The sequence below is a fragment of the Trachurus japonicus genome, chromosome 5 (assembly GCF_045865225.1).
Source record: "Trachurus japonicus isolate A0001 chromosome 5, Traja_1.0".
Classification (NCBI taxonomy): domain Eukaryota; kingdom Metazoa; phylum Chordata; class Actinopteri; order Carangiformes; family Carangidae; genus Trachurus; species Trachurus japonicus.
This window is the reverse complement of record NC_140911.1, coordinates 26,659,153-26,684,912: the sequence shown is the minus strand read 5'-3', so window position 1 is coordinate 26,684,912 and position 25,760 is coordinate 26,659,153. Positions and strand designations below refer to the sequence as shown.

Sequence of the window (25,760 nt, the reverse complement as noted above, 5' to 3'; positions counted from 1 at the left end):
AATAAATGTGGTTCACTTTGTGCATGAATTAGTGCTTTTATTCCCCAGTGTCATGTCATATGTGTATTTCTAGTGGGGATGTTTTTGTTGGAGTTATTAACACTTGTAGATACTCTTGATCAGGTTTCAGATGCACACAGGAACATAAACTGGCAGCAGCTGCCTCGTCTCTGGCACGACACCGATGGGTGGCGGTGGCGGTGGCGGTGGCAGTGATGGTGGCGTAGACACAGGGAGGAGGGGGACAATGTGACACACCTACACCTCACATCTCGATTTAAGCCCCCTCATGGGCAGTGGCTGCCAACACTCACACTGTGTCTCAAAATAATACAACAGCTCCCAACACGACATGCAGCTGGAAGAAGGGGTGTGGGCTAAAAGACGAGAGACAAAGGCTGCAGCCTTGAACTTTAGATGTGTAGCTGTAAATAGGTTTTATCCGCAGCAAGATATTACATTTCTCAGCAGAGGCCTATTGTTAACTAATGTGTTATCATTACTGAGTGTTAACTGTGACCATGCTATAACAGCCTCACAGTTTCCCCTTAATGAGGACACTTTGCCCTGGATGTCAAACTCCATCCAGTCGACATCATCACTGTCCAATCAATACAGACCATTTAGAAATTCCTTACTTTGTTAATTACAGTTGACAGGATGTTAATCAATGCCTAATCTGTCAAGAATCATTGATTATAATGTTGACACACAAACAAATGTTGATTTTTCAGAAAATATAGTGTGTTTGGATGGATGACGTTGATGAGCTTTTATTTTTTAATAACACTACTGTTCTAGACTGAGTGGCCTGAAATAACCAGGTGGTCATCCATCACGTGTCGACTGCCTGACTGCTGTGTGTGTATCTTTAACATGACTCTCCTTTAAAAGTGTCAGGGAATACAAAAAACAAAACAAAATGACCACAACAAGTTTGGTCTTTTCCTCTTTATTATCATGAAGTATCATCAAATGACTAAATTTAAACTTTAAAGGTACATTAGAATTTACAGCACACTTACACACAGCAAACGTATTCATGTCGTCAGCTTGTGAACTGATATATCCAGACCCGTAGCTTGTAAACAAACAAACTTCATCTTCATAATGATGACAGATAATTCTTGAAGAGGTATTTCAACCTGCTCTTTGACCCACCCTTCCACCGTGCCCTCCTGCTACACCGCCCACTCAACCTCCAATGTCTTTGGAGTCACCACAAATACAAAAAAGCCTAAACAGCTTTTGGCAGTCGCTGGCCACAGGCAGTAGAGGAGCATCAAGCACTGACTTGTCTTGCACACTCCTGAACGGATCTATTACATTGAAAAAATTAGAAGGCGGTGCAGTGTGAGCAGACTGCTGCCTGACAGGGGACAGAGCTGAGAGCGCTGAGGACTGTGAGCAGGTAGGTGGCCCTCAAAATGAACGCTGGATGAGAAAATGCAGTGAGCAGAGAGGAGAAACGGATTACATGCAGCCTGTTTGTTCTAAGACAGCCCCTACCAACATACTTTCAGGATATACACAGCGCGGGGCCGGCGTGCATTTGCATCTGAAAGACGTCAGCACTTGGTGAGCAGGTGCACAAATATTTGCAGTAAAAAAAAAAAAAAAAACTTGTTCTTGCACATATACATGATTCTATTTTCCTCTACAGAGAACTGAATGTGCTGTACTTAAAGAGTAATAAACTGACTCAGAGTAAATAGAATTTTATGTGCTATCTAGTTTCAGACGCTCAAATTACAAACTGCGTTCCTATATCAATAATTTATATATGCATTAAACACTGTGCAGGGTTTAGTTACATTGAGGACACATATTTGGTGTTGGTGCATGAAATCCCATTCTGTTGGCATGCAGGCGTCTCAGTTTGAATGCTGGTTTTAAATCTGGAGTGCTGGATCATAGCAGTGAGGTCAGAGCTGCGAGGTTGCTGCCTGATGACTAACTTTAGACGGAGGTATCAAATCGATATGTAGCCTGAGATTCAGACACTTGCATGGAGGGAGTGGGTTGTACTCTGCCAGGAAAGGAGGCTTTCTTTTTACACCAAAGAAATACCCGGGGTTGTAGCTGAAGTTGTTTACGCTGGAGTTGTTTCTCACAATGTACACATGCACAATATTTGCAGAAAGGTAATTATTTTCAATGCAATTCCACTTCATAGATGAGCAGGGATACAGTGACTGAACATGGAAGACTGATTTAAACACGCTGTCGTACATAACATGCTGAAGCTGGAACATGCTTTTAACGCATCAACTTGTCAGCTCTCCCCCAGCAATCGAACAAATGGGCGATTCCACTGGGAAAGTTCAAGTAGCACCATTAGCGCTCATTTGACACCAAAGGGCCTTGTCGTCAAGCCTGGTTCTGAGTGAGTTACACGGCCGACGGCCACTCACTGTCTTGAGCGCTCAGCCGCAGCAGGTGACGTGTGCGGTGGAGAAATGCAGTGTGGGACATTCGAGAAGCTACCACATGCCATTTCGAGAATACATGGTCAGTGGTGCAGTCATCTGCAGTGGAGGGAGGCTGAATCTCTCTGACATGTCACGTACAACTGACACATTAGGAATAATTCATTCGTCTACTGCACAGCATCTCTGGTGCCCCCTCTTTTTTATTCTTTCTTCTTACAAAGAACCCCATTGACATTTTGGTTAATAGTAGAAGAGGTCAAGTTTAAATGATGTCAAGAGACGTGCTGTTGCACACATGCAAAGATTAGAATTACAGTGGAACATCACAGGTCTTCACCACACATGGGCAGATAAGAAATCAGTGATCACTCAGTGAAGAATGAGGAGGAAGCTGTTAGGAAAGAAACTGTCAAAATGCTGCAGCAGCAGCGGACAAACAGTCACAGGAATCTGTGTAAGTAAGATGCTATTAGGAACGCAGACTCGTTTACAGCAATGCTATTTTCTGCTTTATGATAGCGTGCGCAGAACATAGCAACCACATATAAGCATGATGTCAACAGAGGAGCACTAAAGAAAGATATGCAGAGGCGAGTGCCGGTGCAAACTCAGGTTGACTGAGGGTGAAGAGCTGTGGATATATCCTCTCTGCCACAGCGGTCCAACGTCTCAGATAGACCGTCTCTAATTCTGAGCTTGGTGTCTTGTTATTTTGCCTGCAGTGACAGCCAGCCTGCCCACATACTTGCTTTAATTTTTTTATTTCTGTTTTTTTTTTCAAAGCAACAGAAGTGCTGTAATGCAGCCCGCAGCACAAATCTCAGGGACAGTGACTGGGACAGATGTTCAGGATCTATGTTATTTTGTCCACAATGTTCCCTCCCTCACAAGTCAGCTCTCATTAAAACAGATGGGAGCCTCAGCCAAACCTTAAACTATAAATGCAATCAGCTAAAGCAGCAATCTATCCAGTGGGAGGGAAGAGCAGTGGGTTCCCTTTAATGCAAAGGGCCTTCTGCCAGAATGTCTCCTGTTGCAGGCTGTTTTGCTTTTACCATATGTGTTGTGTAGTTCATTTTCCAGACTCACCCAGAGCCAAGATTGCTGCTAGATCCCAGAACCTTCTGAACATATGCTGAAGCATGTGTACAACTAAAAATAAAACACTTACTTTCCAAGATGCCAGGTTTAGTTTTCAGTGTGACATCAGGATAGGACTTAATAGTTACAATGCAAGTGAAATATTCAACATTCATTGGTTAAGTTGTGGCTATGTTGAAAAAAAAAGAGAGAGAGAGAATTCCCTACTTGACAGTATTTCTATATGACAGAATATTCTTTTCAAAGTGAATGCTATTATGAGCGGTTGTCACACATGATCACAGATTATCTTAGTGTTAGAGTCTTAATCTCTTTGTAAATAATAATTATGGATGTTTCTCCCTCCCCAGAAACTCTAGAGAAATGCTTAAAATGTGAAACCAAGATATCAGAGTGTTTAAAGGTTTAGAGGAGCAGGCTGAGCACACATGCTGTTCAGACACACACAGGCCTTTGCTAAAGTGATGACATGATAAACTTATTATTAGATTTGCATTTTCATGCAAAAGAAGCTCCACGAAAATCCAAATGTTCTTTCTCTTTATCTTTTTTCTTTTTCTTTTTACATTATAGCACCAATAAATCTTTAACGTGATTCAGAAAATCGTATCATGAGGGAAAAGGATTGCCAGAATTAGTAACATTAGCATGTTAGGTCATTCAAAAGCACAGTGACTCTCAAACAGTACTCACCTCTTGATGTCAACAATATTATCTGAAAATCTGTTCCACTGCAAAGTAATAATGACAATGACATTAATTGCTCATCTATAACCACTCCTACCTCGAGCCCTTGTCCAATGAGAAGGTTAAGACCTCTTAACTCGAGAGTCATTAGGTCAAAATTTACAAGAACAAAATATAGTAATGGCATAAAAGTGATGCATGTGACCCTTCATAACAGAGAGGACTCACATGGACACAGTGAAACAAGTGCCATGAGTGCTTGTGATCCTCTTCAGTGTCACGTTACACCTGAGGTTTTAAGGTTAAACTGTTTCTCTATCTTCATATCATGGTTGTGGTTCTCTCTCAGATCTCAGGCCTGACATGTGCTTCCGTTGGATAAATAATGTAAATCTTCAGGTCATACTTTTTATAAATATCTAAATCAAGTGGAAATTGTGGTGAAGTGCTGCAATTGTATTTTTAGCGTTTTTTTTCCTGTGAAGAGAGACTTTGTGAAGAGGTTATATAAAACATGGCATTTCAACTTTTACGTTCTTCTTTCTGACTGTACCACAGGTTAGATAATAATAATCTGGACTGCAAGGCTGTTGCTGTGACAATGAGAAGTCATTTTTTTTTAACTCAACCTAACCTTCCACCCTGTTTATTTAAGGCTTCAACAAGGTCCTTGCTTAATTAACACATGCCTTGAAAAGATTCCTGCTCCCCATGTTCAGCCCCACAGTCGCTGTAAATGACACTGGTTGCTGCCTCTTACTGACTGGTTAGAGCAACTGCACTGGTGGAAAAGAGCACTGTCTGTGCTTCATGTCGGATATCCACCAGAAAAGTTTTAAATAAATCCACAACCCTTTGAGTGGCATCTGCTTAAATTTTCAAAAAGAGAATGAACAAATCAAAGCATGACCGCTCCAAAAGTTAGAAAGACTGAGGAGAATGTCAGTCACTGCATGCACGTTGTGCTCTGCTAAAGATTTCCTCTTTCATGTTTTTTCCCCACTGCAGATACTTCTGAATCAGCAGAGCTCCAGAGGACGGCAAGATGTGGAAGAAGTCAAAGGTGACGGATCAAACTGCCGCTGGGCAGGCAGGTAAGTGTAGAATGATAGACGCTCCCCCTCTCTTGTTAGGTCAGTCAAAGGGGTTTGGTATTGCAGGTATTGCTTCACCGAGGGATGATGCTAAACAGAATTCATTTGAGGACTAATCTTTATACGAAGTAATTCATGTGACATTGTATTGAAGAAAAATTTTAAAAACAAGCTGCAAGACAGAGATACATCTGGAGAAGATGGCCGTATCAGAGACAACATAAGGTCAGCGTATTGTGTTGAAATATGCATCTATTCTGAAGACATGGGATCCTGATATCTGAATGAAAAACACCGCCGACCATTTCTGCTGAGAGAAAAATGAAGATAAGAACCACAGCCACTTCTTTGCTCAAGTGGAAGCAAAGCAGTATTTATGATTTTTCAAATTACAGTGAGGTTGTCATCCCTGATGTCAAGAAAACGTACCAGCAAAGGCGTTTGTTTTTGATTTTTTTAATCATCAAGGGAGCAGACTGTTTTGCTGTCTGATAGAAACACACAGAACCAGCAGCAACAAGTCTGAATGAAGCACCATCCACATCATTCATCAGCCTCTGCTTCCCAAGGATGTGATTATGAAGATGTCGGTCAAATGAATGACCGCAGGCCTCACAGATGCCAGAAGATAAGATGCAAATAAATCATGAATCACTGAACAGAGAGCATGCTGGGAAAAAGAAATCTCTTGACAACCAAATAACATGTCAGGACAAAGATTCTTCTGAATCTGTCTGAAGAACAACACCGACATGTAGATGACGGCAACAAGACGAACAAACAAAATCCTCACGCGATGGCCACGAGTAGCTGCTGCAATTGAAGAGGAAATTGAATGTGAAATGCTGTCTTTGTCTGATAGAAGACAAAATGAAGGCATATTTGAAAATATTTCCCTACAAAAATTGCTTTTGTCCAAAGTTATCTGCACATAATTTCTCTCAAGCACTGCACAGGAATCATCCTGAGATGTCGGCCGTGAGGAAATGCCTGAGCGAGCTTGAAACAAGTCTAATCAGCAGTTGCACAGCACAACTGTCTAGATGCTGCTGTAACCATACTGCTTACGTGCTGTATTATCTTTTGTCTATGACTAACAACTTTTCTGTCACGTGATGTGTCCTCTGAGGATTCTGTTCTGCTCAAATTGTGTCTGTGTTCGTGCTTCCCATTCCTGGGTTATATGATGTATTCTGTGGTGTTTCATGTTTATTATGTGTCCGTAATCCTGTCGAAGTTCCAACCTGCCATGGTGCTTTTGTCAGGATTAATATTTACCTGTCCTGTTCCCTCTCCTGCTGTCACGTTGCGTGTTAAGTCGACGGTTCTGAGGGAGTTCAACCAGACGACAAAGGTATGCGAGCAAAAAGAGAAATCAAATTACACAAACGATTCACCTCCTGCAAGTGCATGACTCCATGTTGGGTGAGTTGCATGTGTGATGTGACCTTCATCACTCCTTGAAAGGTGTCATCCAAAGTGGATGATTCAGCTTTCAGTGTCACAACAGATGCATTTCATTGTGACATTTTCAACAATCTCCATATGAATACTGGCTGCAGACTGTTGCTAGAGGGCACTGCGGTTGATTGCCATGTGTCTATTGTATCTCGTGATGTAAAGCCAAAAATGCCACTTTTAAAAAAAAAACATCCTGTACATTATGTTGGCACAGTTCAGTCTCAATAAGTGAACTTGCTCTGTAGGAACATCTCCCAGGGGTGGCACGGCCTCATACATCTCACTAATCTGACTGGCCACCCCAGTGCCCCCTTAAAAAACTGAGAAATCGCCAAGCTTAAAATGTAATTAACTTGTAAACTCAAGTTAATACTGATGAACTGCAAACATTATAAGTTCGGTATCAGTAAAAAAATATTACTGTAGAGGCAAATCGTTTTTGAGGTTGTACAGTATTTTTATACGATAAACACCAAACCGAGTCACCTCCCTTTCAATGCTCCTTTGATATGTTCAACGTTTTCTCTGCTCTCCTTGGCTTCACTAGGACAACCGCGACTGCCACAGATACAAAATTGCAATTTCTATGATCCCAGCAGTTCAAAGCAGTTCTCAGAGAACCATGTGCTGTCAAGTAAATACATAACATTGAGTTCTCCAGCTAATCAGCTGGAATGACACCCATGACCCCCAGAAGCCCTTAAGCTCCACACAGCTCTCGATAGCGTTTGAATTCTTGTATCACTGTGACAAATATTCAGAGGGAACTATGAGGTAACACACAAGTGTGTGAACTCCTCCTCGAGATGCTGGACTCAGTATGATCACAGATTAAACTTCTCATTCTCTTGTAACAATGACAATGAAGGAAATAGTCCGTATTAGGGAACACACCAAAAATAAATAAATAAATAAGGGAAATAAAGGTGACATCTTAATACGGTGACTAGTATGATAGAGTCTAATTTCATTTGTCATTGTTGACAAAGAGTTTGTAATTATTTAATGGATAAATTATCTGGCTTCAAACTGGGAAAGCCGAGTGGCAAGGATCTGCAAAGTCACAGCCGACGATGGCAACTGACTTAAGCTGCAGTGATGAGAAATACACAGACAACGTCAGCCAATAACAACAGCACTGGAGAGTCAGCAGGTTTTGAAAAACTTTCTGATTGTGCTGTTAATCACTCATTCGTTTATACCAAAGTCAAATGTATGTACCATACACAAAGGCATTTCTGTATGAAAGAGAATGAGAAAAACACAAAGTTATAAAAGTAAAAAGAAACAGGATGAAAGCAGAGAATACAACAGTCAATAAAGTACCTCATAATCAGGTTTAACGGTGGCCTGTTCTACTCTGTGCAGCTTTACATACACTAATGAGTGGTATACAGTAGGATAACAAAATTCATCAGGTTCACTCAAGAACCAGACAATGATGCATTATTAGAGCTGCATTTAGTGCAAATGAATCACACTGTACAGAAGAAATGGGAGGAAAAAATCAATCAACAAGAGAAAGTATCGGAGGAATAAGAAAAATAGCTCTATCCACTGCTTTCATTTCTGATGAAGTGTACAATTTCAATCATTGCCTTCTTAAGGAACACTTACTCTGGTAACAATCTATCATCATCACGCCTGGCTACGACAAAAAGGAGTCGATTAACCATGGAAGAAAGGCAAAATCAAAACAAATCAAAGACTTCAAAATTGGTCCTACACCTGTATATGGTGTTGTAGAAAACTCTTAGGCGGTGTAAACAGTCCTCCTGTTCAAAGGCTTACATTTTGCCACAGGCTCATTTCAGATAAGGACTGTATACAAAATATGTGTGGCAGCACACACACACATATCTAAAGCCTCAAAAATACATCTAAATCCTAAAACCTAAGATATTTGTACACAGCAGCTACAGTATAAAGCACATAAGTCATGTTAATTCTGCTCAGGATTGACAGGATCTTTATGTGCCATATTTATGCCAATAACACTTGAAAAAAGAAGGAAAAAAAACTTTCTGCTGACTGACCCATGAAATCAATGCTTGGCTTAAAAATGCAGTCTTAATTGCTGTTCTACATTAATAGGCTGATCAGTACCTCCATGCAAACATATCGTGTGTTATCAGTGCTCTGCAACATACAAAACGTACTGTTCAGTAGCACCCGCCGCAAGCAATTCACCTCCAGTGTGCTTCAGACTGCAATATGCAAGGCCACCCTCTATTCATTTGGTAAAACACTATATTCTATAGTTAATATTCTGCCTGTTGCAGGTCTTTCGTGCCAAGTGAAAATAATAAAAGACCAGGGACCGTCGGACCAGCTGAACCCCCGTGATCAGCAGTTGGCGATGCCCCCCTCGAGACTGCTGTGGGTTAGTTCATGGCACTTCTGTAACAGACTTAAACCTGCATCAATGCCTTTTTCCAAGGACACACATTTCAAATGCCTCAACGTGAGAGCCAGGCTGGAACCATATCATTTGCACCTTGTCGACCTAACTGTACAGTAGCAGCTGCAAAGGGCGGGGCCGGACTGGGCTCCCTAAACATACCCCGACACACACACACACAATTGTGGCCGACTTTTCCTGTGTCTGTTCACAAAATTAGACTGAACTGTGCTCAGAATTAAGAATAATGTATAACTGTGTAGTTTAACAGGAGCATAGGTGGTTTGGTTCATTTCAGATGTCACCATTCAGGACCTTCCACACAGTTTTTGTTACAACTTCCCTTATTTAAATCACATAAAAATCTCAATGGCTAAATATTAAAAACTTTACCTGAAACCTGCTTCTTGAGAGCTAGGTAAAAAAAAACAGAAAAACAAGCTACTGTAAAAATAAATAAATAAAAAATATTCAGCCTCAGTTGAACCCAATTATGTCAACATAATATTTTCCTTAGGCCTCACTGAACCTAAAGCCATCCAACAAATACAGTATATAAGGTGAATATAGAGGATGTATAAATCTCAGATATGTACTAGTCCATAATGCCTCTGCTCTGTGGACACAAAATATGAACTAGTAATTTGACTAATAAGTGGAGAATTAGTGAATTAGAATTTGTAGATGATTTTTAAAGTTTGTGTATTCAGGTAATCTAATATCTTACTGTATATCTCTAGAAAGGAGAGCTAAAAAAGAATAGACTGCATTATAGTATTATTTTTTTCTTCATTGCAAATTAATTTATTGGTTAAATGGAAATAAACAGCACTAGACCTGACAAGGACAAATGTAACATCAACCAACTTCAAATAAACCACAATCAATTTAACAGTGAACATGATTCGTCCACATCCTGATTAACTCAAAGTTCCTCCTCACATAAATGCCACAAACATTTATGTTAATGTCAAGACAAGTGAATGTACGGTATTATCACACTAAATATTATTATTATATTTATTGTGCATGGTTATATCAAGATTAAACACTCACCACTAATGTCAACAGGCCAAAGTATATTAATACACATCCAATTTTGCCAGGTCTTCTTTTACACAGTTGCTTAAAAATAAGACTTATACAACTGGAGTTTTGTCTGAATGCATAAATTACAGTCACAGTCCCACTGGGAAGCTCTTAGACTTCTGACCCTATTGTTGTCTTACAGGGTTGCTCATTATAGGCACTCTTAATCCAGTGGGAGAGCTCAATGTTAACTTTGTTGTGAGGATACAGTGGCAAAGCAAAGCCAAAGCGCAGGAGAAGCAGCGTAGGTGGGAATGTAGATTTGCTCGTATTGTGTTTTTGCAAAAAGAGCAACAGCGTTTCCAGAAAGTAGAGGAGCGAGTACAGTAACCCTCTGGTGGGGTCAGGTCTGAGGTGACGGTGAGAGTCATGCTAATTTGGTTCAGAACATTTGCACTTGCTGCTGTTTTTCCTCTACACATGGCACTCGGTTCATACAGAAAGTGCTTGATGTTCTTAAAATAAGTAGGAATAAAAAGAATTAAGCTCCTAAAAACAACCATACCGACTACTGAGTTCAGTGAGTTCATCTTTAGGTATTTCATTTATCTTTGCCTAGACATATAAACCTTTGGATATTTAATCTATTAATGTGGCATTTTTATTCCCAAATGTAGCTTTTTTTCTGATCGAACACTTGACACGTATGTTTGAATGTGTCTATGTGTGAAGTTTACACTGGCAAATGTATACTGGGTAACTTGTCTGGGTTTTAGATTTGTATTTTTCATCCACGTTTGAACTAAATCTGAATACAGTATTGGTAAGCCTTTCTTAAGAGTCCTTGTACTTAGTTCACTCATTTGAGGATGGCACCTGAACATTAGTCATTACTGCTTTCATGTTTTCATGAATACACTGTGCAAAAATGATGAATGTTAGTATATATTTTCTCACCTCACATTACACTTCTTACCACGCATCTTAACAACATGCTCTTCTCAGTTCTATTATTCTTCTTATGTAATTAGGCATCAAGAAGAAGTCCAAAGTGCCCGGTGTCATGATAACGCAGTTTAAGGAGGAACTTCCAGAAGGACAGTCAACTCCAGATTTCACCCGCAAACCCATCGCCCTGACTATTCAAGAAGGTAGGTCCTCTTCCTCCTCTTCCTCCGTCATCACAACACTGGAACAGTCATGGATGTTCTGGCTCAAACTGTTTCACCTATCAAATCAGACACAACAACAAGCAACATGTAGACTTCATGAAAAAAATCCCCGCACTCTGACACATGATCAATCAAACAAATCAAAGTGAAAGGGATTTTCCACATAACTGCATTAATTCTCAGGTTTGTGTATGTGATGAAGTGTCATTGAGGAAAAAAACAAACCCCTAATTGCTCCCATTACCTGTGAAAGGGAGAAAATATGTCATTTCACAATGAGCTTCAGTCATGTCAATTTACAATCCTTAGTGCAGAGACACATGCTGTAGATGGAAATAAATAAACATGAGGTAGCGTCCTGGGGCCCAAGATTAAAGCAGCGAGCGTGAACTGCCGTAGTTTTACATGACGTTCCCCAGTCTCTCTCCTCCCTCACTCCTGCATTCTTTCTGCTATTTGCTGTGACAAAAAACAAGAAAACATTCCCATCATATATATAGTATATATTTTTAAATCTAATCCCAAAATAAACCACAATCCAACAAATTGTTTAACAGCATCTGAGGTGATTCCTTGTTTTAAATAAAGATTAATTAATTAATTTGATTGTCAAGTTAGTGGGCCTGGTATGAAAACATGCCATGTATCCGCAACACAGCAATTCCTACTAAAAGCACAGCAATGACTTACAGTATCTGTCATAATGAAATCTTTATTTGGTCCCCTTCCAGGTAAATTTGCCGTCTTTAAAGCCATTGTGGTGGGAGATCCCACTCCTGCTGTGACATGGAGCAGAGCAAACGGAGAGATAGTATTTCACCCAGAGGTGTGCCAACAAAATTACGACGAGGCCTCCCACGAACACACCATTTCGGTAAGCTTTACATGTGTGGCACTTGCAGTATGAGCTACACATGAAGACCATTTAAAACACATGCTGCTGTGAGTGCTGTAATACATATGCCATTAACTCTATGTTTGCATTTCAATAGTTTCCAAAGGTTACCCCAGAGGACGCTGACACCTACAAGTGTTATGCAACAAATGAACATGGAAGGGCTGTTTGCACAGTTGTCTTGAATGTCATTGCTGGTAGGATTCTTATTATTTCCGGTGTCAGATAATTGATAATTTATTAATTATGTATCCTCCAGAGAATATGCAATCCACAAGTAATGCAATCTGATGATATTGTTTGTTTACAGTTGGATTTTCCAAAGAAAAGGAATTGAAAAAGACACAATCAGGAGAAGGTGAGAGTTCAAATAGAGAGAGTTAAATAAATAAAGAGTTTTATCTTATCCTATCATTTTCTAGCAGGACAAGTTGTGTTAGTTTGGCTCTTGGGTCACGGTAGATCATTTCAATTATGACAAAATAATGCACTGCCCCTACCCCTGTCAGACTCAAAGAGTGCATATAGCCCATATACCAGTTTCAGAATCAGTATCACATTTTTACAAACGTGACACAACCAGCTGTGCTCCAACATGAATAGAGGTCGATTGTTTTGATCTAAGGTATCAATGCTACAACATCACCACATATATTTTCATAACATGACATTTTATTCATTAAAGGGACAACGAGGAGTTTCTATTTGGTTATAAAAAAAGTCTCACGTTAATGTGGATGAATCTCCGCTACCCACACTTGTTAATGGGCCCATTTTAGATAAATATATCGTTTTGTCTCTATCGTTATTTTGTTATTATTAGTGGTGGCGGAAATGCTGGGCGAGCCGACCAGCGTTTCCTTACTTTCGGTTTCGCGGACGCTCATGAGAATAACGTCGCCGAATCGCCGTTTATGGTCGGAACTACGACGGTATCTGAACCTCTGACTTTAATTATTGATGAATGAAAACATGAGTCCGTCTTGCGCCGGTCTAAGAATTCTACGGTGCGCGGAGGCTCATAAATGTAGTGTGAAAACACTTCGCTTTTCCAAAACTCCTCGTTGTCCCTTTAATGGAATTTATTGGGATAAATCTGCCTGTCACAAAGTACATCTGCCACATCAGTGCGGTGCCGCTGACACATTAATGACTCTCTTAGAAACTGACTGAAAATTGAGAACTTCAGAGATCAAGTTGTCACTTGTGTCAGCTGTGTCAGGTCTGAAAGAAGTGAAGGAGACAGCTCACCGTGATGTTTGATCCGTCAGTGGCTGGGGGTATTGTTGCTTAGTGAGCTAAGCTCTAAGTGTTACACTACATTAAAGGGACAACGAGGAGTTTTGGAAAAGCGAAGTGTTCTCACACTACATTTATGAGCCTCCGCGCACCGTGAAATTCTTAGACCGGCACAAGACAGACTCATGTTTTCATTCATCAAGAATTAAAGTCAGAGGTTGGAAGACGATCACATACCATCGTAGTTCCGACCATAAACGGTGATTCGGCGGCGTTATTCTCATGACTCGCCACGAAACCGAAAGTAAAGAAACGCTGGTCGGCTCGACCAGCATTTCCACCACCACTAATAATAACAAAATAACGATAGAGACAAAATTTCAAAGGAGGGTAAATCGAAAGCAACTGGACTTAGTTATTTGTCTTTGCTTTCGATTTAACCTCCTTTGAAATACTATGACCTGGGCAAATGAGAATATGCACCGGCTGATAGAGACAAAACAATATATTTATCGAAAATGGGCCCATTAACGAGTGTGGGTAACGTAGATTCATCCACATTAATATGAGACTTTTTTATAACCAAATAGAAACTCCTCGTTGTCCCTTTAAGTGAAGCTTCACTACACTGAATTCACCCCCAGAGGAATATAGCAAGCTAAGCTATCAAACATGTCAAAAGTACTTCAGCCAATACTCCTTATTTGCACTCATCAGCCCAAGTACAGTTATATGATATCAAAGTGATTTTATATATGTATATGTACATGTATTGTGGTAGCCTCACACATTGGCTTTGTTTTATTTCAGACCGGAACGACCCATTAAAAGGTCATGGGGAAAACGTATTTTTGTGTGGATATGATAACTTTGCTATACTACTGTAGATCAAAAGAAGCTTTGCTACTGAAAAGCTATTTAACTCAGAAAAACTGTGAAATTACGTCGGTGTGACTGATAAATTGACACTAGAGACGCCACAACATGATCTGCCGATCTGCCTAACACTGCTTTTTCTGATCCAAATTAACCTAACAGGCATGAAAGACACCTTTATAACAATTTATCTCTAAAAAGACCTGCAGAATTGTCCTTTGACAATAACGATAATATGACCAGTCTTGTCTATTAAGTTTAAAAATGTATTTTGTCAAAAGGAAATAGGAAATTGAACAAGGCATGAAATAAAAAAGTCCCATACACCATTAATTAATTGTCATTGATGATTCATGATGTAACACAGTGATGGACTGTTTTTTATGGTTTTTCAGACATCACAGACATCAGAAAACAGCTTAAGAAACGGTGAGTGAAATGATGTGAACTCAGCTGCTTGTCTATTCAAATACTTGGTTACACTGCGTTTCTCAGTCATCACTGCTCATATTTTACTTTCATATGACAAGATGAGAGCAATTGCTCCCAAAGGACTTTGGTGAAATTAGTGAAATCTCTCACTCTGCAGAAACCCTGACGGTACACGTGAGCACGGCAAGGTGATGGAAGATGAGGAGAAGGTTTGGGAAATCCTGCTTAGCGCGGACAAGAAAGATTATGAGAAGATCTGTGCCGAGTACGGCATTAAAGACTTCCGAGGCATGTTGAAGAGACTTAGTGAAATGAAGAGAGAAAGAGAGGAGGAGATAGCAGAGGTATGCTGCATCTGATGGAGGACTGCTTTAACATCTCCATAACACTTTTTATTCTTTCATTTCATTTGTGCTTGAACTCTACAGTCTTGAATCTCTTCCCTTAATCATTTTTCGTGTTGTGATTTCCTCTATAGTTTGTGTCCCATATCACTAAACTGAAACCTATTGAGGTCACAGCTGAAGACTTTGCGACAATTGAGTTGGACATGGACCTCAAGGATCCTAACAGCAAAGTCTTTGTGTACAAGGTAAGTGACTAAGTGCTTACTTCAGTCTTGTTTTGTTTTTCTTTCACTACCTCTGGATGCATAAGGATGGAAACATGTCCATACGTTTCTGCAGGATGGTATCATGGTCGCATTCAGCAAAGAAGAAGGCGAGGGGTTGAAGCATAGTTTGAAACAAATTGGAAAGAAATTTATATTCACCATTAGTAAACTGGGTAAAGATGATGCTGGACTCTACTCAGTGGATGTTGAAGGTGTCAATGTATTTTCCAGCGATTTCAAAGGTAAGTAACTGCTTCAGTGGACAAGCTTAAATGGTATTTAAGTACAGTAAATGTAGTTATTTTCAGTTGTCACTGATCTGTTATACTCCAATCCAAAGCATTTTATTTTATATTAGAGTTAGCAAAGAAAATTAGAAGATTAACATGACTCTGAACAGGCCAGGCAGTTTAGTAAATGTATAGGACAGATGAAAGGAATTAAACCTGGTGTGTCTGCTTCTTTCTGCGCCTTTTTGAAATTCTGCAGTACCTGAAGTTGACTTTGCCGTCAAAATACGAGAGGTCAAGGCAGAAGAACGAGAGGACGCCCTCTTTCAGTGTGTCCTGAGTGCCCCCATGAATGAGATCAAATGGTTTGGCAAAAACGCCCCGCTCACAAATGGTGAAAAACATCAAATCATTGTGTCTGAAGATATGCTCATTCACAAGCTGATTGTGCGGGACTGTATGCCTTTGGATGCTGGTATCTATGCTGCCGTGGCAGGAATCAAATCCTGCAATGCCTGGCTTGTAGTAGAAGGTGAGAAAATGATTCTCTTTCGACTTTTTCTAATCTTTGGGGATTCTCATTATACGACACAAATGCCAGTAGCATGCATAAATATGGAACATCTTGCAGATAGTTTCCCTGACAGCAAATAATTGTTTAATTCAGCTAAAAATTTAAATGCATTTAACATTATCTTTTAGCCAACAAAGATCCTGCCAGCAAGGGCAAGAAGGCAGCTCGCAAAACTACTGTGGCTGGAGGCGGCGACGATGAAGATCTGATGAGAATAGCTAAGGAGCAGCAGGAAAAATATCAGAAAGAAATGCAAGAAAAATTGGAAAGGGCCAAGAAGGAAAAAGAGGAAAAAGATGCTGCAGATGCAGCTGCAGAAGCAGAGGCATTAGCAGCTAGAAAGGAAGCAGCCAAGGCCAAAGCCAGGGCCAAGGCTGAGGCTAAGGCAAGGGCAAAGAGGGCAGCATCTGGGAAAAGTATGAAGTCTGGGGCAGCTGGTGGTGCAGATGGTGCTGCCGGCGCTGCTGGAGCTGGTGGTGCTGGGGGAGCTGGAGGTGCTGGAGGTGCTGGAGGAGCTGGGGGAGCTGGAGGAGCTGGAGGAGCTGGCGGTGCGGGTGGAGCAGGAGGTGTAGATGGAGCTGCAGGAGCAGGAGGGGCAGGAGCCGGTGGGGCTGCAGGAGGAGAAGGAGCAGGAGTTGGAGGAGAATTTGGAGATGAGGACTTTGACTCCTTAGAATTTTCTGATGACGACTTGGAAGGAGAGGGTGAAGGAGGAGAGGGAGGAGAAGGAGGTAAAGGAAAACGCAGACGTGCGAGAGATGGTCCCCTCGTTCCAGATACAGTGATAGGTAAGAAACTCATTCACATTTTAATGTATCTTCTTCTGAATGCTTAGCAGGATGTAACCAAATGTATGACATATCTACAGAGAAATCTGTTCCAAAATATTATTGTCATTATTAATGTCTTTGTGTTTTGATATTAATCTCCCTTATTTCTTTCGTCCGCATTTTACAGTTCTTTTGATGTTTAGACTGCTTCTTTCTGTTGTTTGTCTTTTCTGTGAACTTTCAGGTTGATTATGAAATTCTCTTAATAGTTACTTTATGATATCTTTAAATCAACAGGCCAATATCAATAGATTTTGAAGAAAGAACCTCTTAGATTCAAGTAATCTTTAGGTCTGCATAATATGAGAGAAAATGATTAGACTTGTCAAAATGTCATGTGTGGCATTCTGTAAATAGCTGCTATTGTATTTATTATTATTAATAGGAGATAGTAGTGACGAGGAAACCACAAATCAACAAGGTGGAAAATCTGGGAAAAAAGGAAAACGTTCCAAAAAGAAACTTGCAGAGGTTGAAGGACATGTTGTTGGTAAGAGATATCGAAGGCTGCATGTTGTAGGCGACTTCTCGAATACTAAAGTCATTTAGGAATGTAAATGACTTTAACATCGCAACAGCAGGAAAATTTTAACATGGCAAGAATTTTGGAATTGCCTTCATTTATGCATAAATGTGTCCTAAAATATGGTCAGATCTTCATAGCAGTTATCAGTAAACACAATCTAGTTCAACTCACAATGTAACATGTTCTTTGCTGTTCAAAAGAAGCCGATGTGAAGAGTTCCAAACTGACTCCTCTCACTGAGACTATTCCTTTAGAGAAAGTGTTAATAGATAATTTAGGTCTGTGTCCATCTGAGATGATAGATGTCAGTGGCACAGAGCAGAACGATCATTTACATAATCAAGACAGTCAGAGCAACAGCCAAGTTCATCAAGGTCTCTTACAGAACAATATCAGTAGAAGCTAGGTAACGCAACAAGACAATTACTGAAAACACCAGACTTCGTTGGGGTCAAAGAGTGACGGAAAATCCAACTGTTGGAGTGGCCAAGTCCAAGTCCACTGTGCAGGTCCAATCAGCAGCTACAGGACAACCTGCTTGATTTTATTGGTGCTGAACAAGGGTTCACTTACTTTTACCACCAGCACTGTTAATATTATAATGGCTTCAATAGAAACAACAATTTATTATTGTTAGCTCGGAGACACTGTTTGCCTCCATCTTTTAATGAAGATCAGATCACATTTTATGACCAATCAATGCAGGAGAACCAGGTCATTCCAAAGGGGTGATGTACTTTTCTTGCCACTGTAGATCAAGCTGCATTAACAATACATGTATATAACCTTGACTAAATTAAACCACAGACACTTTACAAAAATCATGACTGTTCCATGTTGCCCATCACTCAAATAAGTAAAAGCTCCATGTCCCATTGAAAACAATTCCTGAAAAGTCTTGTCAAGCCTCAGCAACCAAACCGGCCTTATCCAGATGTGTAAGATTATAGCACTGGTTTAGAGATATCTATTCATCAAAAGCCATGCAGTTCTACAGACTATGAGTTTAAAAGTATCCCATTCGGTTGGTTTTCAGTCCAAAAACAAATGAAAACCCTTAAAGTATTAAGTCTTTCATCACCTGTCAAATTAACATAACATTAATTATACCACAAATCTACATGTCCACATATCTCCGTGTTTGTCTTTGTCCCTCTTATGAGAAACAGAAACTAATATAGCCTGTATGCTATGCTAAATTCTGTATTCTCTTCTTTTAATTATAAATGTAGACACGTGTCTGCATTTGTGTTTTGTGTGTGATACATGTGTCTTCATGTTGCCAAATATCTTGCTTTGTTCATGTCGAAGTTTGTTGCGTCAGGAACAAAGATGGAAAAGTGATTTACCAACAGACAAATTCAAAGTTTCCATGATAACATTTGATCATGTGAAAAACTGACATACAGTAACACAATAGTCTAAACGTCCACAATGACTCTATAAAAGAATTGTGTGAATTAAATGGTAAATCAACTTTTCCACCACCCTCTTCAAGTTAATGTTCTTCTTTCTGTCGTTGTTGTTACTGTTACCTTGCTCTGTGTTGATGCTTTAATTGTTATGCTTACTGTTTTCATTAATGTTGTGTGAGACATACTCAAGAGCGAACAAAACACTGGATGGATGATAATTACGGTGATATTGTAATTACCATCGCTTGTGTTTTGATATTAATCTCCTCTTTTTTTCTTCTGCCTAATTATTACAATTCTCTTGATGTTTATTTCTGTTTCTTGCTGTTGTTTTGTCTTTTCTGTGAACTTTAAGATTCATTGTAAAACTCTCTTCTTCTTTCGTTGATATCTTAAATAATATCCTCAAATCAACAAAATAACAATTTTGCATAAAGTTTAAAAAAGAAAAGAAAAAAAAACATACTGTACATTTATGTTAGATCACTTGTTATGTCTGCGTTAGTAATGATTAGACTTGTCATAATGTCATGTGTGGCATTCTGTAAATAGCTACTGTATTTATTATTACTAATAGGAGATAGTAATGATGAGGAAACCACAGGTGATGGTGGAAAGACTGGGAAAAAAGGAAAACGTTCCAAAAAGAAACTTGTGGAGGTTGAAGAACCTGTTGTTGGTAAGAGATGTTGGAGACTGCATGTTGTAGTCGACTTCTTCAATACTAAAGTCATCTTCAAAAGAAAATGACTTTGTCACAATTTCACAATTGTGGGAAACCTAACCTAGATGCAGCTGCATTAACATTAAATGTACTGTATAACACTGACTAAATGAAGCCAATGACCCTTCACAAAGCTTTACACTGCTCAACTTTGTTGATCACATGATTAACTAAAAGCTCCGTTGGCCCAGGTGGATTTCAAAACATATTTCAGGGTTTTTCCTGACTGAAAATGAGGGTGAGGTGATATTAAGCTGGCACACCAGGGGAGGGCAAGAGGAGAAATCAGGGCGCCACCGGACACATTCCTTCTGCAAGGAGAAAACCCAGCACGTTTCTGTTCCTCTTCTTTGGAAGTCCTGGATGTCTGATGCACGGATTAAGATACAGCGCCACATTGCCGTAGTTGCACAGAGCTACAGTTTGTCCTTCGAGTTCAATGCCTGTTAGGAAACGACATCTTCAATGAAGACAAGATCTAAATTTTGTTGGGAAGCGCAGGCGATATGAAATTTGATGGACGGCCACCTCACAATTTTCTATGCAGGAAAAACCCTGTATTCTATCAAATTCTCAGCGACCATATTTGCTGTAGTTACTTATCAATTCTTGAAAAGTCTTGCAGAAACAACAATCGCAAACCCTGGGCTTTAAGTACAGTATCAACTTATTCATCATCCGTTAAATGAACTAAGCCATTAATAATTCATATACTTGGATATCACATGTCTACATCTTCATGTGTCTGTCTTTTGTGCCTCTTGTGAGAAACAGAAACTAGTGTAGCCTGCTATGCTATGCTAAATTCTGTCTTCTCCTCCATTCATGCTTTACATACAGTAGACAAAGACATTTGTCTGCATTTGTGTCTTGTGTGTGATCTGTCTGCTGTTTGCAGACATGTGTGTCTTCATGTTGTAAAATACATGTTCCTTTCATGTATAGGTTTGTTGTGAGAGGGTACAAAGATGGAAAAAGTGACATATGAATTAAAATTAAAATCATAAAAGATGCCTGTTCAGAAGAGATTTGGGGCTCTATTTTCGTAGACTAGGTGCAGGCGTGGCGGATCTGCCCTGCGCTTCGCCTGCCGGGAGCAGTTTGCAATTTTCGTTCAATGCACGGCAAAGCACAGTGGGGCGCAATCCCACCTCCTTCCCTCCCACCGGTGCAAGTGGCATAGAGGGCGGAGAGAAGGCGTGGAGTGGGTTTAACACAGCCGAGTCCGTTCTTCACCAATCAAATGAGCTCCTCTCCTCGCCTTTAAATCCGCGCGCGCGAGGCGCAAGTTTGATTTCACCGTGGAAGAGGGAGGCAGCAGTGAGACGGGAGGAAACTGATGTTCTGGTCCGGTCCAAGCTCACAGTGTCCCAATATATGGTCGCGCGAACAGACCTCACGGGCTGATGATGCAAAAGTAGTCTGGGAGGGAGGAGGTTACTGATGTTATCCAGGTTTGCTCTGACATATTGAGAGCTGTTGCCCAGTAAAAAACAAAAAAAACAAAAACACACACACACACACATACACCTCTTTTCCATTAATAAAGACACTCATATTTAGTAACCTACTATTTAAACCCGTGTGCACAGATCACAACATAAATAAACAGCTGTGCGTAAAGGAGGCATCACGGAGCGTCTCTCTTTTTCTTTTTTCTTCAGAATTTACCTGAGATGGGAGATGTGAATATCTGCTCAGTATCTGATGCCGAGGCTGATTGTGGTTTGCTGAGAGGGATGATAGTTTATTTGTTTTCAGTTTTTCGTTATGGTCGCGTGACTATGCGGCCGCTCACCCGCTAATAAATCAATAAGTAAATAAATAAATATAGCGGATCATCACAACGGCACAGTGTGTAGTGTCAACACAGCAGCGACATGCAGTTATCCACCCTCACTGTCCTGCTCTTGGGACGTCCACGGCTGCTTTTTAGTCCAGTCCCTCCCTGGTTTCATCTGTGTTAATTCAGTCAGGCTGAGTTTCCATTACGCATGCCGACAGCCTTTGTTCTGTCATCAGTGTGACGGGACAATCGATATAGATATACGTGTATGTGCTGATTCAGATAGTTACAATAAATAGGGGTTATTGTTATTATTAATTGCATTTAAATGTGCCTGGAACTGTGGAAACCTGCCTGTGAGGTCTTGGTGACGTGTGCGCACTGCGAGCTGGACAGTCAAATTACCACTGCGCCGGCTGCGCTTCGCCTTGCGTTGAGAGTAGACCAGGTTGGAGCCGGCGAGCTTTCGGCGCACTCTCGCCTTTTGGCATGAAATTGTCACTGTGCCAAGCTGAATCTGTCGACACCTCCCCCTGCTGCGCGGCCACACCCATCTCGGCGCACAGCAGTTTACCAATTTACCAAATCCGCTGCGCAGGTTGTTGCACTGGAGGAAAATACCACTGCGCCGGCTGCGCAAGGAAAATAGAGCCCTTTGAAATTTGTTATTCTTGAACTAAATTGTTTTAGAAATATTCATGTGGCTTCATTTTATTGAATTCTACTAAATGAAAAATGAAGACTACTGTATGAGGACTTTGTCACTAGTGTTATTACTACTTTACAAAGTATCCATAAAACAATTCATCAGTGTGACAAGTGATATGTACTAGTAAAATAGTCTTACCTGCACAAAGAAAAACAATCAACAGACCACTTAAGTTAATCGAGCCACTTCACAATGGCACCATTGAGTCGTATATCACCTTTTCCAACGCCCTATTCTTCCTGCACTGAAGTTAATGTTTTGTTCTTTTCTGTTGCTGCTGATATTGTTTCCATGCAATGACACTTGAATTACTGTTTCTTGCTGTTGTTTTGTCTTTTCTGTTAACTTTAGGATAAAACTCTCTTCTTCTTTCATTGATATCTTAATATCCTCAAATCAACAAAATAACAATATTGCGTAAAGTTTAAAAAGAAAAGAAAAGAATGCTGAGAGCAAGCAGCTGAGCAAACAAGCCCATTTATGTTAGATCACTTGTATGTCTGCGTTAATATGACAGTAAATGATTAGACCTGTCATAATGTCATGTGTGGCATTCTGTAAATAGCTACTGTATTTATTATTACTAATAGGAGATAGTAATGATGAGGAAACCACAAATCAAGGTGATGGTGGAAAGACTGGGAAAAAAGGAAAACGTTCCAAAAAGAAACTTGTGGAGGTTGAAGAACCTGTTGTTGGTAAGAGATGTTGGAGACTGCATGTTGTAGTCGACTTCTTCAATACTAAAGTCATTTAAAAAGAAAATGACTTGTCACAATTTCACAATTGTGGGAAACATTTCCTAACTTAGATGCAGCTGCATTAACATTAAATGTACTGTATAACACTGACTAAATGAAGTCACTGACCCTTCACAAAGCTTTACACTGCTCAACTTTGCTGATCACATGATTAACTAAAAGCTCCGTTGGCCCAGGTGGATTTCAAAACATATTTCAGGGTTTTTCCTGACTGAAAATGAGGGTGAGGTGGTACTAAGCCGGCACACCAGGGGAGGGCAAGAGGAGAAATCAGGGCGCCACCGGACACATTCCTTCTGCAAGGAGAAAACCCAGCACGTTTCTGTTCCTCTTCTTTGGAAGTCCTGGATGTCTGATGCACGGATTATGATACAGCGCCACATTGCCGTAGTTGTTAAGAGCTACAATTTGCCCTTTAAGTTCAATGCTTGTTAGGAAACAACATCTTCAATGAAGACAAGATCTAAAATTTTGTTGGGAAGCGCAGGCGATATGAAATTTGATGGACGGCCACCTCACAATTTTCTATGCAGGAAAAACCCTGTATTCTATCCAATTCTCAGAAACCATATTTGCTGTAGTTAGGACATGTTACTTATCAATTCTTGAAAAGTCTTGCAGAAACAACAATCGCAAACCCTGGGCTTTAAGTACAGTATCAACTTATTCATCATCCGTTAAATGAACTAAGCCATTAATAATTCATATACTTGGATATCACATGTCTACATCTTCATGTGTCTGTCTTTTGTGCCTCTTGTGAGAAACAGAAACTAGTGTAGCCTGCTATGCTATGCTAAATTCTGTCTTCTCCTCCATTCATGCTTTACATACAGTAGACAAAGACATTTGTCTGCATTTGTGTCTTGTGTGTGATCTGTCTGCTGTTTGCAGACATGTGTGTCTTCATGTTGTAAAATACATGTTCCTTTCATGTATAGGTTTGTTGTGAGAGGGTACAAAGATGGAAAAAGTGACATATGAATTAAAATTAAAATCATAAAAGATGCCTGTTCAGAAGAGATTTGGGGCTCTATTTTCGTAGACTAGGTGCAGGCGTGGCGGATCTGCCCTGCGCTTCGCCTGCCGGGAGCAGTTTGCAATTTTCGTTCAATGCACGGCAAAGCACAGTGGGGCGCAATCCCACCTCCTTCCCTCCCACCGGTGCAAGTGGCATAGAGGGCGGAGAGAAGGCGTGGAGTGGGTTTAACACAGCCGAGTCCGTTCTTCACCAATCAAATGAGCTCCTCTCCTCGCCTTTAAATCCGCGCGCGCGAGGCGCAAGTTTGATTTCACCGTGGAAGAGGGAGGCAGCAGTGAGACGGGAGGAAACTGATGTTCTGGTCCGGTCCAAGCTCACAGTGTCCCAATATATGGTCGCGCGAACAGACCTCACGGGCTGATGATGCAAAAGTAGTCTGGGAGGGAGGAGGTTACTGATGTTATCCAGGTTTGCTCTGACATATTGAGAGCTGTTGCCCAGTAAAAAACAAAAAAAACAAAAACACACACACACACACATACACCTCTTTTCCATTAATAAAGACACTCATATTTAGTAACCTACTATTTAAACCCGTGTGCACAGATCACAACATAAATAAACAGCTGTGCGTAAAGGAGGCATCACGGAGCGTCTCTCTTTTTCTTTTTTCTTCAGAATTTACCTGAGATGGGAGATGTGAATATCTGCTCAGTATCTGATGCCGAGGCTGATTGTGGTTTGCTGAGAGGGATGATAGTTTATTTGTTTTCAGTTTTTCGTTATGGTCGCGTGACTATGCGGCCGCTCGCCCGCTAATAAATCAATAAGTAAATAAATAAATATAGCGGATCATCACAACGGCACAGTGTGTAGTGTCAACACAGCAGCGACATGCAGTTATCCACCCTCACTGTCCTGCTCTTGGGACGTCCACGGCTGCTTTTTAGTCCCAGTCCCTCCCTGGTTTCATCTGTGTTAATTCAGTCAGGCTGAGTTTCCATTACGCATGCCGACAGCCTTTGTTCTGTCATCAGTGTGACGGGACAATCGATATAGATATACGTGTATGTGCTGATTCAGATAGTTACAATAAATAGGGGTTATTGTTATTATTAATTGCATTTAAATGTGCCTGGAACTGTGGAAACCTGCCTGTGAGGTCTTGGTGACGTGTGCGCACTGCGAGCTGGACAGTCAAATTACCACTGCGCCGGCTGCGCTTCGCCTTGCGTTGAGAGTAGACCAGGTTGGAGCCGGCGAGCTTTCGGCGCACTCTCGCCTTTTGGCATGAAATTGTCACTGTGCCAAGCTGAATCTGTCGACACCTCCCCCTGCTGCGCGGCCACACCCATCTCGGCGCACAGCAGTTTACCAATTTACCAAATCCGCTGCGCAGGTTGTTGCACTGGAGGAAAATACCACTGCGCCGGCTGCGCAAGGAAAATAGAGCCCTTTGAAATTTGTTATTCTTGAACTAAATTGTTTTAGAAATATTCATGTGGCTTCATTTTATTGAATTCTACTAAATGAAAAATGAAGACTACTGTATGAGGACTTTGTCACTAGTGTTATTACTACTTTACAAAGTATCCATAAAACAATTCATCAGTGTGACAAGTGATATGTACTAGTAAAATAGTCTTACCTGCACAAAGAAAAACAATCAACAGACCACTTAAGTTAATCGAGCCACTTCACAATGGCACCATTGAGTCGTATATCACCTTTTCCAACGCCCTATTCTTCCTGCACTGAAGTTAATGTTTTGTTCTTTTCTGTTGCTGCTGA

At 40.5% G+C, this 25,760-nt stretch overlaps 1 protein-coding gene across 16 annotated transcripts in view; it reads left to right on the top strand.

The window, feature by feature from the left end:
- Positions 1-1,250: 1,250 nt before the first annotated feature.
- The window catches only part of igfn1.1 (immunoglobulin like and fibronectin type III domain containing 1, tandem duplicate 1), a 38,141-nt gene continuing 13,631 nt past the window's right edge, over positions 1,251-25,760 (top strand). For 5 of the 16 annotated variants that reach the window (XM_085777059.1, XM_085777054.1, XM_085777055.1 and 2 more), the window contains exons 1-15: positions 1,251-1,411; positions 5,229-5,314; positions 11,237-11,356; positions 12,109-12,251; positions 12,370-12,469; positions 12,583-12,630; positions 14,322-14,342; positions 14,783-14,816; positions 14,977-15,163; positions 15,298-15,411; positions 15,506-15,674; positions 15,922-16,194; positions 16,365-17,024; positions 17,452-17,556; positions 19,585-19,686. In XM_085777059.1, coding sequence (XP_085633185.1) covers positions 5,266-5,314; positions 11,237-11,356; positions 12,109-12,251; positions 12,370-12,469; positions 12,583-12,630; positions 14,322-14,342; positions 14,783-14,816; positions 14,977-15,163; positions 15,298-15,411; positions 15,506-15,674; positions 15,922-16,194; positions 16,365-17,024; positions 17,452-17,556; positions 19,585-19,686 — 2,125 coding nt within the window. In that variant the 5' untranslated portion in view covers positions 1,251-1,411; positions 5,229-5,265. Of the gene's footprint in view, positions 1,412-1,523; positions 1,579-5,228; positions 5,315-11,236; positions 11,357-12,108; positions 12,252-12,369; positions 12,470-12,582; positions 12,631-14,321; positions 14,343-14,782; positions 14,817-14,976; positions 15,164-15,297; positions 15,412-15,505; positions 15,675-15,921; positions 16,195-16,364; positions 17,025-17,451; positions 17,557-19,584; positions 19,687-22,816; positions 22,925-25,760 lie in introns of all 16 variants that reach the window. The other 11 variants (XM_085777052.1, XM_085777050.1, XM_085777049.1 and 8 more) reach the window with 6 other exon arrangements.